Raw genomic sequence first — 12,085 nt, 5'->3', positions numbered from 1 at the left:
TGAGTGATTCAATTGCAATTAGCTAGGATAGTGTAAGCAAGCGGAGTGTAATATTGATTGGTGCATGTTACTATACCGGCTCTCATAGGAAATGCGTTTGGGATGATTCGGATTCAGCCAAAATAAAGATAGCAACAAAATGCCATAAAAAACAAATAGCCACCTGCGATCATGAATTGTGTTTTCGTTGGTTGAGAAAAGAAAATGGATGGCAAGGTAAAATGTTTCTTTTTTTTCAAGTTCATCAGTTCACAATTTTATTCTCACTCAATTCATCCGGTGCAATCATGGCCGCTGTTGGTTATGTTTTTGCCTTAACATCAAACAATGTTTGAAAATACATCTTACAAACATATCGCTGAAATTGTAGCGAAATATTTAACATGAACAGATGGAGGTCATGAAAGATTGATTGAGTTCACATTAGAGTAACCACGAACACAGCTTGTTTTTAAAGAAACTCATTCTTTTTTATCCTTTTTAGATTTTTGCATCTTCTTTTCTGTAATGAAAATATTTTTCTGCTAACGATTATTGCCGAATGTTACGTATTGCTTGAGACATTATTGTTTATTATAAAGTTCATTGATTAATTGCGATGCTCCCTCTTTCCGTGTTCATGATGCAGTCCTTTGCATATCGCTTTTCTATTAGCTATTTCTCTCTCCTTTACCCTCTCTCTCTCTCTCTCCCTTCTATATAAAATGCAAATAACTTTTCTTCTGCAGTTTCCAGCTTCGTGGCATCTTACAGGCTAGAATTATAGTTCGATCTACTTAATGTGAAATCCTTCGCGGCATAAATGGTACGAGCTTAACGGCTTTATCGATGGACTCGTTACTGGTTGCAGCGCTTACTACTACTATCTAGCTTAAGCGAAAGTTCACCAAATCATACCAGTGTAACTATTGCTCGGTAGAGACATTTAACTAGAAGTAAAGGACTGGACGATAATGTTCTGGAAACGAAAAAAAAAAACTTAAAGATCTATTATCTGCAAACATCATTGAACATTAAATAGAGCTAGACTCGAATAGGGAGAGAGTGAGAGATCGATCATTCGAACCTGCAGATTTCATGAAAGTGGGAATATTAATTTTGTATTCCATGCTTATCTTTTAAAGTTAAATTTTGAGGTACCGAAAATATATTCATATATTTTATCTTTGAGATTCAACACAATTACTATACACGTACTTTTCCTTTCCCTGAAATACTTCTGATTTGGGTTTTTGCCAAATTTTGTAAATATGATGCAGATAAATATGTTTCTCTGTGGTTTCAGGTGAAAATATATACCGTCATCCGTATACCGTATGTTGGAACAACACATTTATACATTCTCTAAAAAACGTTCTTCTATTTCTGTATTGTTCGCGTTTTGCGGTTTCCGTTACTTGGCACATTTGAAACATCCTGCCACAAAACGTAAATTGTCTCGCTTTACAATAACATTATTACCGCTTCGCCTACGTGCGTACGGACCGACACTCCTTTTCCCTCCTTCAACTTTCCTCCTCGATCCGGAAATCCTACATTCAAAAGTTACACACCTAAAACAAAACAAATTGAAAACAGAATGAAAAGCGAATGCGGAATGAATTACACCTTAGCTCCTACAGCTCACGCGTACACGATGTGTACATAATACGTGATTGAAAGTAATTATCATGCCTCGATGATGTGTGAAACACGACTTAAAGGAACTGCGGGAAAATCAAGCTGACGAAGCAATGATAGGGGGAAAAGGGACATTTTCAAAGGGAACTAAACGAACGCTGGAGATATCACACACGCAAATGCAAATGCATAGGATAAAATTATATTAAAAAATAAAGGAAGAATGACGAACGACATCCGCTCGGGGTTCCTCTTCCGTGGCGTTAGCGATTTTAACGATCGCCACGATTTTTACTCTTTAATGTTGAGCTGATGGTCGGGAATTTTCGCGCCACCAAAGTCGGACACTGCTCCAACGTGGGACGCACTACCGGACGCCTCACCGGAGCTCATTGGCATGTACAACTGCTGCGCTTCGCCGTCATCGGCTGCCTCGTTCGGTGGCGTCGAAGGGGATGCCGCCACGAGCCGATGGGTGGCAAGATGGTGCGGCTCTTGGGTCGACGACGACGACGTCGAGGGAGAGTGAGCGGGAGGCGTGGGGGATGAGTTCGAGGACGAGGAAAAATCGTTACCGAGGTTCGCATCGGTGTGCGACGCTGTTCCAGCGGTTCCGTTGCTCGTTGGCATTGACATCAGGTTGACACGGGGCGGTGCGGACAAATTGTTGATCGTTCCGTTCGCTTCGCGCAGTACGTTGATGGCCTTGGGAGATCCACCGGCACCAGGTGAGATGACATTCGACGGGCCAGCTGTTCCGGATTGGTACTGGTAGTGATTGGGCAGTGCGAGCCCACTGGGGCGTGTGATCGTGCCATTCGGTGTGTCATCGCTCATGCGGAAGTAGTGCGCCTTGTGTGAGCTTCCGGGCCGTGAGTAATCCAGGTGGTCGTACTCGGTATCTGAAAGAAGCGAAAGAACAAAACGAACGGTTAGAAAGTGTTAACATCAAACGCTAGAATGTTATCGAACTCAAGATTTGCCAAAGCACGTTGTTACGTTGACTTACAAACAATTCCATAGTTGGAATCACGGGACAATGCGGCTGCATCCATGGGAGGAAGTTAGTTAGTTATTGCAACAATTGAATGTTATTTTCTGACATACATGGAATATATCGAACAGATCCGAATATTGTTCTAGGAGATATAAGGTACCACTTCATTACCTCTAATTTTGTAAATTATGATTTAAGAGAAGATCTCGCCTTTGTTAGTGGATCTCTTTGTTCAAAAACACAACAATGAGGATAGATTGGCTGCTGGATTTTAAACAAACGAGTCATAATCATGTTGGATTAATTGCCCAAGCATTAAAGTCCCATTTTAATTGATAGCCACTTTCTAGCATTTGTAAATTAAAATTACCATGGTAACGCGAAATTCGTCCGAAGAGTGTTGAAAAAGATTGTAAAAAGAGAGGTCGCAGCTTGCCATGAGATGAGCCAGGAACCGTGGGAATATTTTTGACAGCCGTCCCTTGACTTCGTACCGATATTCTTTCCGTCTCGGGATATTATTTTCGATAACATTTGTGAGGCCGTAGGGTACAACTGGGACACGATGATCCCGAATTTCCAACGTTCTATATCGTTTAGGAGACTGTTGCGAAGAACTGTCTAAACAATGGCGGTACGGAAATTTCTTCGCACTGACCTCTCATTTTACTGATCTCGGTATCTCACTCCCAAAGGTAGCAAGCCATATTTTAAGAATTATTGAACCCTCACCAGACAAATTGCGTTTCCAGTGTAGGCATTTTCTTCTACCTTCAAAAAGCACAACTTACCAATCGAATCCTTCAAGCGAATCTCATCGTACACGTGATCCTTGAAGCAGTTTGGATTAGTCAGGTCCGCCTCAAAGTTCTTCAGACTCTCCGGACCGTAATGGGAGATGGAGTAAGCTAAAAAGAAGATGGGAGGAAACATTATAACAAAAACGCTTCAATCATGTATCGCTACAATCAGCACTACTTACATTTATCCGTACCGTACTCGTTGTCCGGATAGCTGTACTTGTCGTGCGTTGGTTTTCTTAAGTTGTTTGGCATCACGCTTCGCAGCAGACCCATGCGAGCGTCCAGCGGCGGTATCGTTCCACCATTGGCGATCCCATTGGCAGCACCACCACCACCGACACTGCCGTTGCCAGTGCGCGCGTACACCGGGTTATCGAAGTGACTCGGTTGTTCCTGCGTCATATAGTTGACGACGTGGTTTACCTCGGCCTTCAAGTTGGCAACGCGGCGCCGGTAGTATAGCAGGATCGCAGCCACGACGCTACCGAACACGATGGTTAAAACGATCGCCCAGACGGTACCACTGCCATTGGAGGCTATAAAAGATAGATAGGAACGATTATTATTAAGTGGTTTGTTTTACTAAGCCAACTACATTCAATCGGTGCTAAGCAGTCAGGTGCATTTTGGAACAGTGTAGCGCAAACGTCGTCTATCGAGCAGTGGTTCGACATTGACTTGATCAATCAGCATGGATCTGACAAAAGTGCATCGAACAAACTCTTTAGTGCTACTCAAAGCATAGTCGCACACTGGAGGACAGAAGCAAATGTACAAGGACATCTGCAAAAACTTTCATGAAAAAGAAAACACTCGAAAAAATACGAAAAATTTACCCCCGGCCAACCCACTACTATCCTCCGATGATTCGGTGCGTTTTGAAGCAGCCCCAAAAATATTGTCCTTTCCGTTGTCGGGATGATATTCATCGTTATGTCCTGTCTCTTTTCCATTCCACTCGTTAAAATACGGGTGTGGGATAATAACGCTGAGAGTATCTTTGACAGCATCCTGCGAATCTCCGCGATGCAAAACAGCGGTCATGGTGGGAAGGCTCGAGCGTTCTCCGTCATCATGGGGTGTTATCAAATCGAAACTACTATCGAAAGGACTTTGCTTAGGTTTGTCTTGAATTGTAGGGAATGTTGAAAATTCATTCGATTGCATTGCATCAGGAGGTATCTCGGTTGAGGTTGGTTGATCGTCACGATCCCCTTGATCACCGATAGCTTCATCTTGATTATCCTTTCCGGTGACGTTGAAATATACCTTTTCATCCCGTCCTATGGATGTTGTGTATTGTTCCGTAAATCTACCATTGGCAACATATTCGGTGGTGGTTTCTTCGTGTTGAATAATGTTTGGTATTCTTTCTTCCCAACCATTGGTGAACGTTGTATGTCCGGTAGAATCCACTGTACTCTGTTCGGGGATCTCTTTTTCACTTGAATTTATGGACTCGCCTACCACATCATGGTCGTTCAATTCTGCACCGGTCTCTACCAAACGAATGACAATCTTTTGCCCCATTCGAAGGGTAATCGATCGATTGCCGGATTTCTCTATACATCCCTGTTGAAGATTCACGTACGCCACATCCACTGTTACGACATCCAATGCTGCGTACGGCTCATCCAAATCGCTATCCGGCTGAACCCGATAGCTCGTGCTGTTGATAAACGTTTCCATAAAGTTCGTACTATTACCAGTGTGTTGCAGGGACACGTACGAGTGCATCTGTACCACCGTTAGATCGAGAAAGCCATCGGCTCGGTACAGGAGCGTCACCTGTTGACCCGGGCGTAAAGCGTGTGTCCGATTGTATTTCAGTAGAAAACTGTTTGCGTACAGTGGAAAAACGATAGTCACGTTGTATGGGGTGGTTGGGATTTGTTTTTCTGCAACCATTGCGTCCTCTTCACCGTTTACGACGATGTGATGTCGATCCTGTTCGTGGGCAATCGAAGCGTCGAGCAGGGCGATGGAGATGTTATACACTTTCAAAGACGTGTTGTTCAATGAAAAGCCATTACCGAGTGGGTTAGTTTTGCCCTCCATATTTGACTTTTCAATACCGCGTTCTACGGTGGTTTCATTTTCTAGCGTTAAGTTGTGTTCGTTTGGTGTCACTTAGATGGGAGAAATTTTTCAATTCAGGAAACATTACTAAACCATCATTCCAAAAAATGTGCTTTAGAAAGTCATACAAATCCCTTCCAAATAATATTCACACAAAACCGCACATAACTTTGGACTACAAATAAAAACCATAGTATCCATCATAGTGTGCACTTCACTTTTCAAATCGATGTTGAACAACAAAAAACAATAAGTATCAACTTGACATTTTTTTAACAAACTTTTTCCAATGCTACAGCAGGGAGAATTTATTGTTCAATCCGACTTTGATCTTTATGTGAGTATTGATTAAATTATGAGATTGTGCCAGTTTTCCAAATAGGAGCATAATATTTTGCCCCACCAGAGATAAACACTCGGGGTATTTTTAATGTTTATCAACTCTTCAGTATTTGCATGTAATCGAATATTTTGTGACTCACGTTAAGGGACATTCAGTCGGACGTGACAATATTCAGGGAAAAGTGATAAGAAAGTAAACATGTGTGACTGAATCACTTTTACAGAAGATAGTTAAACGGTTTTGGGGAATAGTTCGTAGATTATTTGATTATTTACTCTTCCACAAGTATCACTTACCTTCATCGACACGCTCCTGGATCAGTTCATCTTGCATTTTTACATCGCAGTTCTTCCCCTTGAAGCCAGCCTGGCAGACACAACCTTTCGCCGCGTGGCACAAAAAGTTACCGGTGCCAGAGCAGTTACACGGATCCATGCAGTGATTACCGTAGAACCCATCCGGACACACCTCGTCGCAGCGGTGGCCCATCCAACCCGCCTCACAGATACAGTTGCCGTCATTCTTCCGGCAGCGTGCATTGTTGCGGCAGTTACACTTCTGGCTGCAGTTAATACCGTAGTAGTGTTCCTCGCAAACCGTCTCACAATGGGGTCCAGTCCAACCCGGTGGACACTGGCACTGGCCGGTGACGTGTGAGCATTCACCTCCGTTTTGGCAGCTACAGCGCTTCTGACAGTCCTGTCCGTAAAATCCGCTCGAGCACGGATGCTCACAGGTCGGGCCGGTGTAACCCGGTGGGCAGCTGTACTGACCCGAAATAGGATTGCACCTTCGGTTGGGATCGGTTGAACCAGGACACCGTTGCTTGCAACCGTGGCCGAAGAAGCCTGCCGGGCACGGTTCGGTACATGTCGGACCCGTCCAACCAGACGAGCAGATGCATTCGCCGGACGTCGGATCGCAGGAAGAGTTGTTGTGACAGGTACATATTTCACTGCACGTCTCTCCGTAGAAGCCTATCGGACAGCGGCTTTCACAGCGAACACCTGTGGGAAGGTAAGCAAACGAGGGACAAAGTTAAATGCTATCAAGAAAAGTAAAAATAGTCTAACAAGTTCACTGAAAAAATGTTCCGTATCAGTCGATCTGATCACAGCTCCACCAATAAATCGTAACGGGATCAATGACCCAACCACCAAACACCAAACTCACCGCCCCAGTCTGCCTTGCAGATACACCGGCCATTGGTCGCATTGCACGCAATAATGTTCTCCAGATGGCAATCGCACACCTGCTCACAGTTCTGTCCGAACCGACCCGGAGTGCACTTTTTGTCGCACAGCTCGCCGGTCCAACCGGCCGGACAGGTACAGTGGCCATTGATCGGATTACAAACGCCCCCGTTCTGGCACAGGCACTTTTCGGTGCAGTCGCGCCCAAAGTGCTGCGCGTCGCACGGCCGATCACACTTGATCCCCTGCCAGCCCGGTGCGCACACGCACTTGCCCGAGTCACCCTCGCAGGTGGCCCCGTTCATGCACTGACACTGCTCGCTGCAGTTCTGGCCGTAAGTGTTGTTCGAGCACGGTTCTTCGCAGCTTTCACCCCGGAAACCAGCGATACACAGGCAGGTTCCTTTGTTTTGATTGGTCATGATTGAACGGATGGACGATTCAGAAGAAGTAAAACAAAAAAATGAGAAGAGAAAATGAAAAAGAAATAATTATTGAATTGTAAAAAAGTCAAACGAATAAACGTATTACATGTTAAATATTGAAATTAAAACAATAAAATAGCAGAAAATTTAAAAAAAAACACGAAAAAGCTAATAGAAAGGAACATGACATAACACAATTAAACAAAACATGAAAACAAACCATCAATGTGTGAACAAGGTGATGAGTTCTTGCAGTTGCACGACAGCTGACAGTCTTGGCCGTAGCGTAGGAACCGGCAGGGTCTATCACAGGCATTGTTGCTCCAACCTGGCTTGCAAAGGCACTTTCCGGTCCACGGATGGCACCTGAAGCGTCGTATTTATGTCAAACCACACGAACGGTTCCCAAAACACATGTAAAATATAAAACAAACGTAAGAAAACCATAGGAACGAGAGGCAAGGCGGAAGACCAACGATGGTCAGAGGTTGGTCCCTCGTCCTTCGGTAGTGATGCATACATTTTGGTATTGTTCCAGAAGCAGTCGCATGTGCCGGTACAGTTGGGACCGTACTGGTCGATCGGACAAACACGCTGGCTACAGTCGGCACCGGTCCACCCGTCCGGACAGCTGCACTTCCCGTCGGCCGAATCACAGGGTGCCCCGTTCTGACAGCGGCACGTCTCGGTGCAGTTGATGCCGTACTGGCCGTTCGGGCAGGAATCGAGACATTTGGCCCCCATAAACCCGGGCGCGCAGATACACTGGCCCGTCACGCGGTCGCAGTCGGCCCCGTTGAAGCATTCGCACCGTTCCGCGCACCGCAACCCGTACAGACCCGGCTGGCAGCGGTTCGCACAGACCGTGCCCGTGTACCCGGCCGGACAAATACACTCACCCGTCACCGGATCGCACGTTCCACCGTTCTGGCAGCGGCACTTCGATTGACACTGAGCCCCATGCGTTCCCGGGGGACACGATTCCAAGCAACTAAAAAGAGGTAAGCAAACGGAGAGCAGGGGTTAAACATTGAACCAAGGGTCACGACGCTGAATTTCTTCACTTACAGCGGTCCGGTGAATCCTGCCGCACAGTAGCATTCCCCAGAGACGTGATCACACTTGCCACCGTTCGCACACTGGCATACCTCGGCGCAGTCCTGTCCGAAACGATCGCTGGCACACGTTTCCTCGCAGTAGCGACCCTTGAAGCCGCGCTGGCAGTGGCAACTTCCGTCGGCTGCGTTGCAGACCGAGTTATTCGTGCACTTGCACTTCTGTGAGCAATCCGAGCCCCACCGATTCGGTGGACATTCTGAAAAAATAAACAAAAACACACACACGGTTACCAAACGGATCTAGATAAAAAGCTCACGCCCTGATCGTTCACTTACTTGTATTGCAGCTCTTTCCGGCGTATCCTTCATCGCACCGACAGACGTCGGGCTCGATGCACTGGCCATGCCGGCAGCCGGCCTTACACTCCGCCACGCAATGATTCTGATCCTCGCTGAGCGTGTAACCGACGCAGCACTTCTTCACGATGCGCTGCTTGATGATGGTGCGCGTTTCGTTCACTATTCGGCTCTTGATTCGGTACGCGGAGCAGCGGGGCGGTATGCCGAGGCACCACTTCTGGTACCGCTCCTGGTAAGCTTCCTCCCGCGGTGTCGTTATCGTTACAGTAATACTATTAAACAAAAAAGGAAAAGCATTAAAGATTAATGTCCAATTCGTTATTCGAGTTGATTCATTAGTTTATCTTCTAGATATCCTTTTACAACAATCATACTACATTTTACTTTCTCTTTCTATATAAGATTTTGTTTTTTGTTTGCCAACTTGTCTAGTTTTCATTTATCAGTTAGAAGGTTTCATTTTGTTATGAAAATTCATTATTCTTTATCTAAGCACCATTGAAGGGATCGAATTAAATAAGTTAACAGTTAACAGAACGAGGATAATTGAATGGCAGATAACACGATCACAACGTCGCATTTGAAAGCAATTTTAAAATTTCAAACCATTCTCAATCTAGTTGGCAACGAAAATCGGTAGAAGTATGGCCTACTAGACAGATTGCACCAAAATACGTTTAAGAAGTACGTACACTGCGAGAGAAAGAGAAACATATTTATTTTGAAAATGAAAAACGAATGCGTGGATCAGTTTTGTGATTGATCTCGTGGAGATCACGACAACCATTTTCAGTTTAGTTATAACTGTTTTAATTTGAATATCTCCAGCGATTAATTCATATTTTATTCTTTTTCATTCATTCCACGTTCTACCTGATACCTACGGCAGTACTTGTATAAACTGAAATTTATCTTACAATTTTTCGCTAGGCTAGACATGAAGGAAAGGAACCTCGTCTTCCATTGAAGAACAATACCCCAAATTTAGACGTCTCTACGTCTCTCCTATTGCTCCATAGTAATGAATGAAACCCGTCTGGATAAACAATACCCGGTAAAATTTTAGTCCTACAGTAAACAACTTTTTTTTGTTCTGTTTCATAATGACTTGAAACATCGGTCGTTAGCTTTTATTACAAATCAATCAATTTCGCGCGCATGTCCGACATACTGCTATATAATAAAATTATCTACTTTCCTAACCCTTTCCAGCAAACCTCCATACTCTTCACAAAATACACACGCACCCACCCTTCCATTAGGCTTAACTACCATTACTCAGAAGTCTAGGTTTGTTTTTCACCTTCATCGATTGATTACGGAAAAACACAAGGCTTACGGGGGCTTGCAACGGCCATGGTAATTTATCCGACAAATTCTACCAACCATCGACATTAACTGCCAGCGAAGGAGAAACCCGTTTGCCGTAATTAAGCGCCGTTGGGGGATTTTAAGCATTTTTATATAATTTTCCATCCCTCCGAAGCACACGTTTTCGCTCCTATGATGAAAGAATACATACTTCTCAACCTCCTTGCACACGTTCGGGCCCTCCAGGTGGTCATCCTTGATGACTTCGGTAAGAGCCTCCGCGCGACTGTTGGAGCAAACCGCCAGCACCAACAGCATCCAGCAGCAAACGCGATACATTGGCGGTTTGCACCCCTTTGGCCTCGGTTTCGTCATGATGCAGTCGAGTCGAGTGAACGCCGTGATATGGCCGGTGCCCAGGAACGAACACTGTGAGTCTCTTAGTAAATTTCGGTCAGTGCCCAGCAACTGACTAGTTTGCTTTTCTTCTCGTTTTCACATCCGCTCCACTTGCTCTCTTTTCCAATATTTAATGTTTTCCAATTTGTTTCACTTTAAACACTTTCAACGACCTCGATTCGAGGGTTACACACTACACTAACACCAGACACCCGTCTCCGAGTCTCTACAGCCACCGTTTTCGGCTTACACGAAGGTAAGTCACTTGCAGCGCAACACCTTACTAAAACAAGTGCACTACCGGGTTTGCCTTCGGCGATTTCTTTTTACGTGGGGTTATTTTCATTCATAACTACCGGAGTGCCGCGAGGTACACCATTTTGCTGTCCGGTTTGGCATGCTTGTTTGTGTCTGTGTGAGCGAAGATCAAGATAGTGGCGGATCTACAACAATCTCTTAGTGAACAAGTTACTAACTGGTACCGAGAGTACTGTAAGAAAATCACACTTTATGCCCTTTAGTCGTCGTCACGTCGTTCTCGCACACTCTAACCCCCTTTCTCTCTGTCTTTCCTTCCGGTTTTGTCCACCGAGGGTTATCTAGCTTTATTACAACAGGCCTGCACGCGTGCGAGAAGGTGCAACATGCGTCCAGCAATGCGGTTGGTTTTGTTGACACAACTGTTGTCCACAGACAAACACACACACATACACAGTGAGGGACGTAATTCTTGGCTGAATCAACCCCCCATCGGTGGCGCAAATCGGTTCTGCGTAATCATCACTCGTTGCACGATCCTCCACTAACATCCAAAGGACACAGCGTTTCTCCAGTCGTCGCGGTTTCTTTGTTCCACGAACGACACACTTCCCGTACTACTGGAGGGTAGCTACAACGTCGTCAGCGTCAGATTCTACCTCATGTTCACCTCGCGAACAATGAGGATTCTCCACCATTAAAACGCATCCTACCAACTCCTTGGCAGAGTACACGAACACTTTACAGGTCACAACATCCGTTACTTCAATGCTGGATTGGAACACCTCTTCTAGGCGGGACGGGATCGGGATCTCTGCAAAAAGGAAAAGTAAACAGAACAACAGAATATGAGTAAGAACGTAAGCAAACACTGCGCGATGCGATCTTCTTCTGGAAACCTATAACGGTAACTTCATGGCACATCGCCAGTGCGATAAAGAGGAAGCTTCTAATTAGCATAGCTGCGCGTTCGTAGTAAACACTATAAGGGCAAGAGAAAGCTTAAGAGAATTGTCAGTCACCGCGAGAAAGGGCATCAATGATCTGATGAAAGTATAGAAGTTTGGTTAAGTATAATTGTAATAACCACTTCTTATGAATTACTATTACTCGTATGGAAACAAACGAGAATAAGCTTACATTAGAGATAACTTCCTCCACAGAAAATAACTTCCCTTCTTATCGATAACCTCTTTTCAATAACTTATACCAATCGGTTTCTCTAAAAATGTCTAACAG

At 44.9% G+C, this 12,085-nt stretch overlaps 1 protein-coding gene across 1 annotated transcript; it reads right to left on the bottom strand.

Moving 5' to 3' along the window:
• Nucleotides 1-1,907: 1,907 nt before the first annotated feature.
• Nucleotides 1,908-11,287, bottom strand: LOC131282878 (protein draper). The gene is made up of 10 exons (XM_058312422.1): nt 10,401-11,287; nt 8,855-9,150; nt 8,529-8,775; nt 7,981-8,451; nt 7,681-7,826; nt 7,016-7,438; nt 6,139-6,849; nt 3,600-3,956; nt 3,409-3,525; nt 1,908-2,522 (listed from the first exon to the last, which is right to left on the bottom strand). Exons 1-10 carry the CDS (start codon nt 10,562-10,564, stop codon nt 1,912-1,914), a joined length of 3,543 nt encoding a protein of 1,180 aa, XP_058168405.1. The 5' UTR covers nt 10,565-11,287; the 3' UTR covers nt 1,908-1,911.
• Nucleotides 11,288-12,085: the final 798 nt, after the last annotated feature.

The sequence above is a fragment of the Anopheles ziemanni genome, chromosome 2 (genome assembly GCF_943734765.1).
Source record: "Anopheles ziemanni chromosome 2, idAnoZiCoDA_A2_x.2, whole genome shotgun sequence".
NCBI lineage: Eukaryota > Metazoa > Arthropoda > Insecta > Diptera > Culicidae > Anopheles > Anopheles ziemanni.
This window is presented reverse-complemented; position numbering and strand designations above follow the sequence as displayed.

Excerpts from the sequence above, each read along its gene's own strand:
- LOC131282878 (XM_058312422.1), bottom strand. The coding sequence starts at position 10,564 with ATGACGAAACCGAGGCCAAAGGGGTGCAAACCGCCAATGTATCGCGTT. Across the intron at positions 8,452-8,528 it reads GCAGGATTCACCGGACCGCT|TTGCTTGGAATCGTGTCCCC; the intron begins GTAAGTGAAGAA and ends ACCTCTTTTTAG. Across the intron at positions 7,439-7,680 it reads ACCTTGTTCACACATTGATG|GAACCTGCCTGTGTATCGCT; the intron begins GTTTGTTTTCAT and ends ATCAAAACAAAG.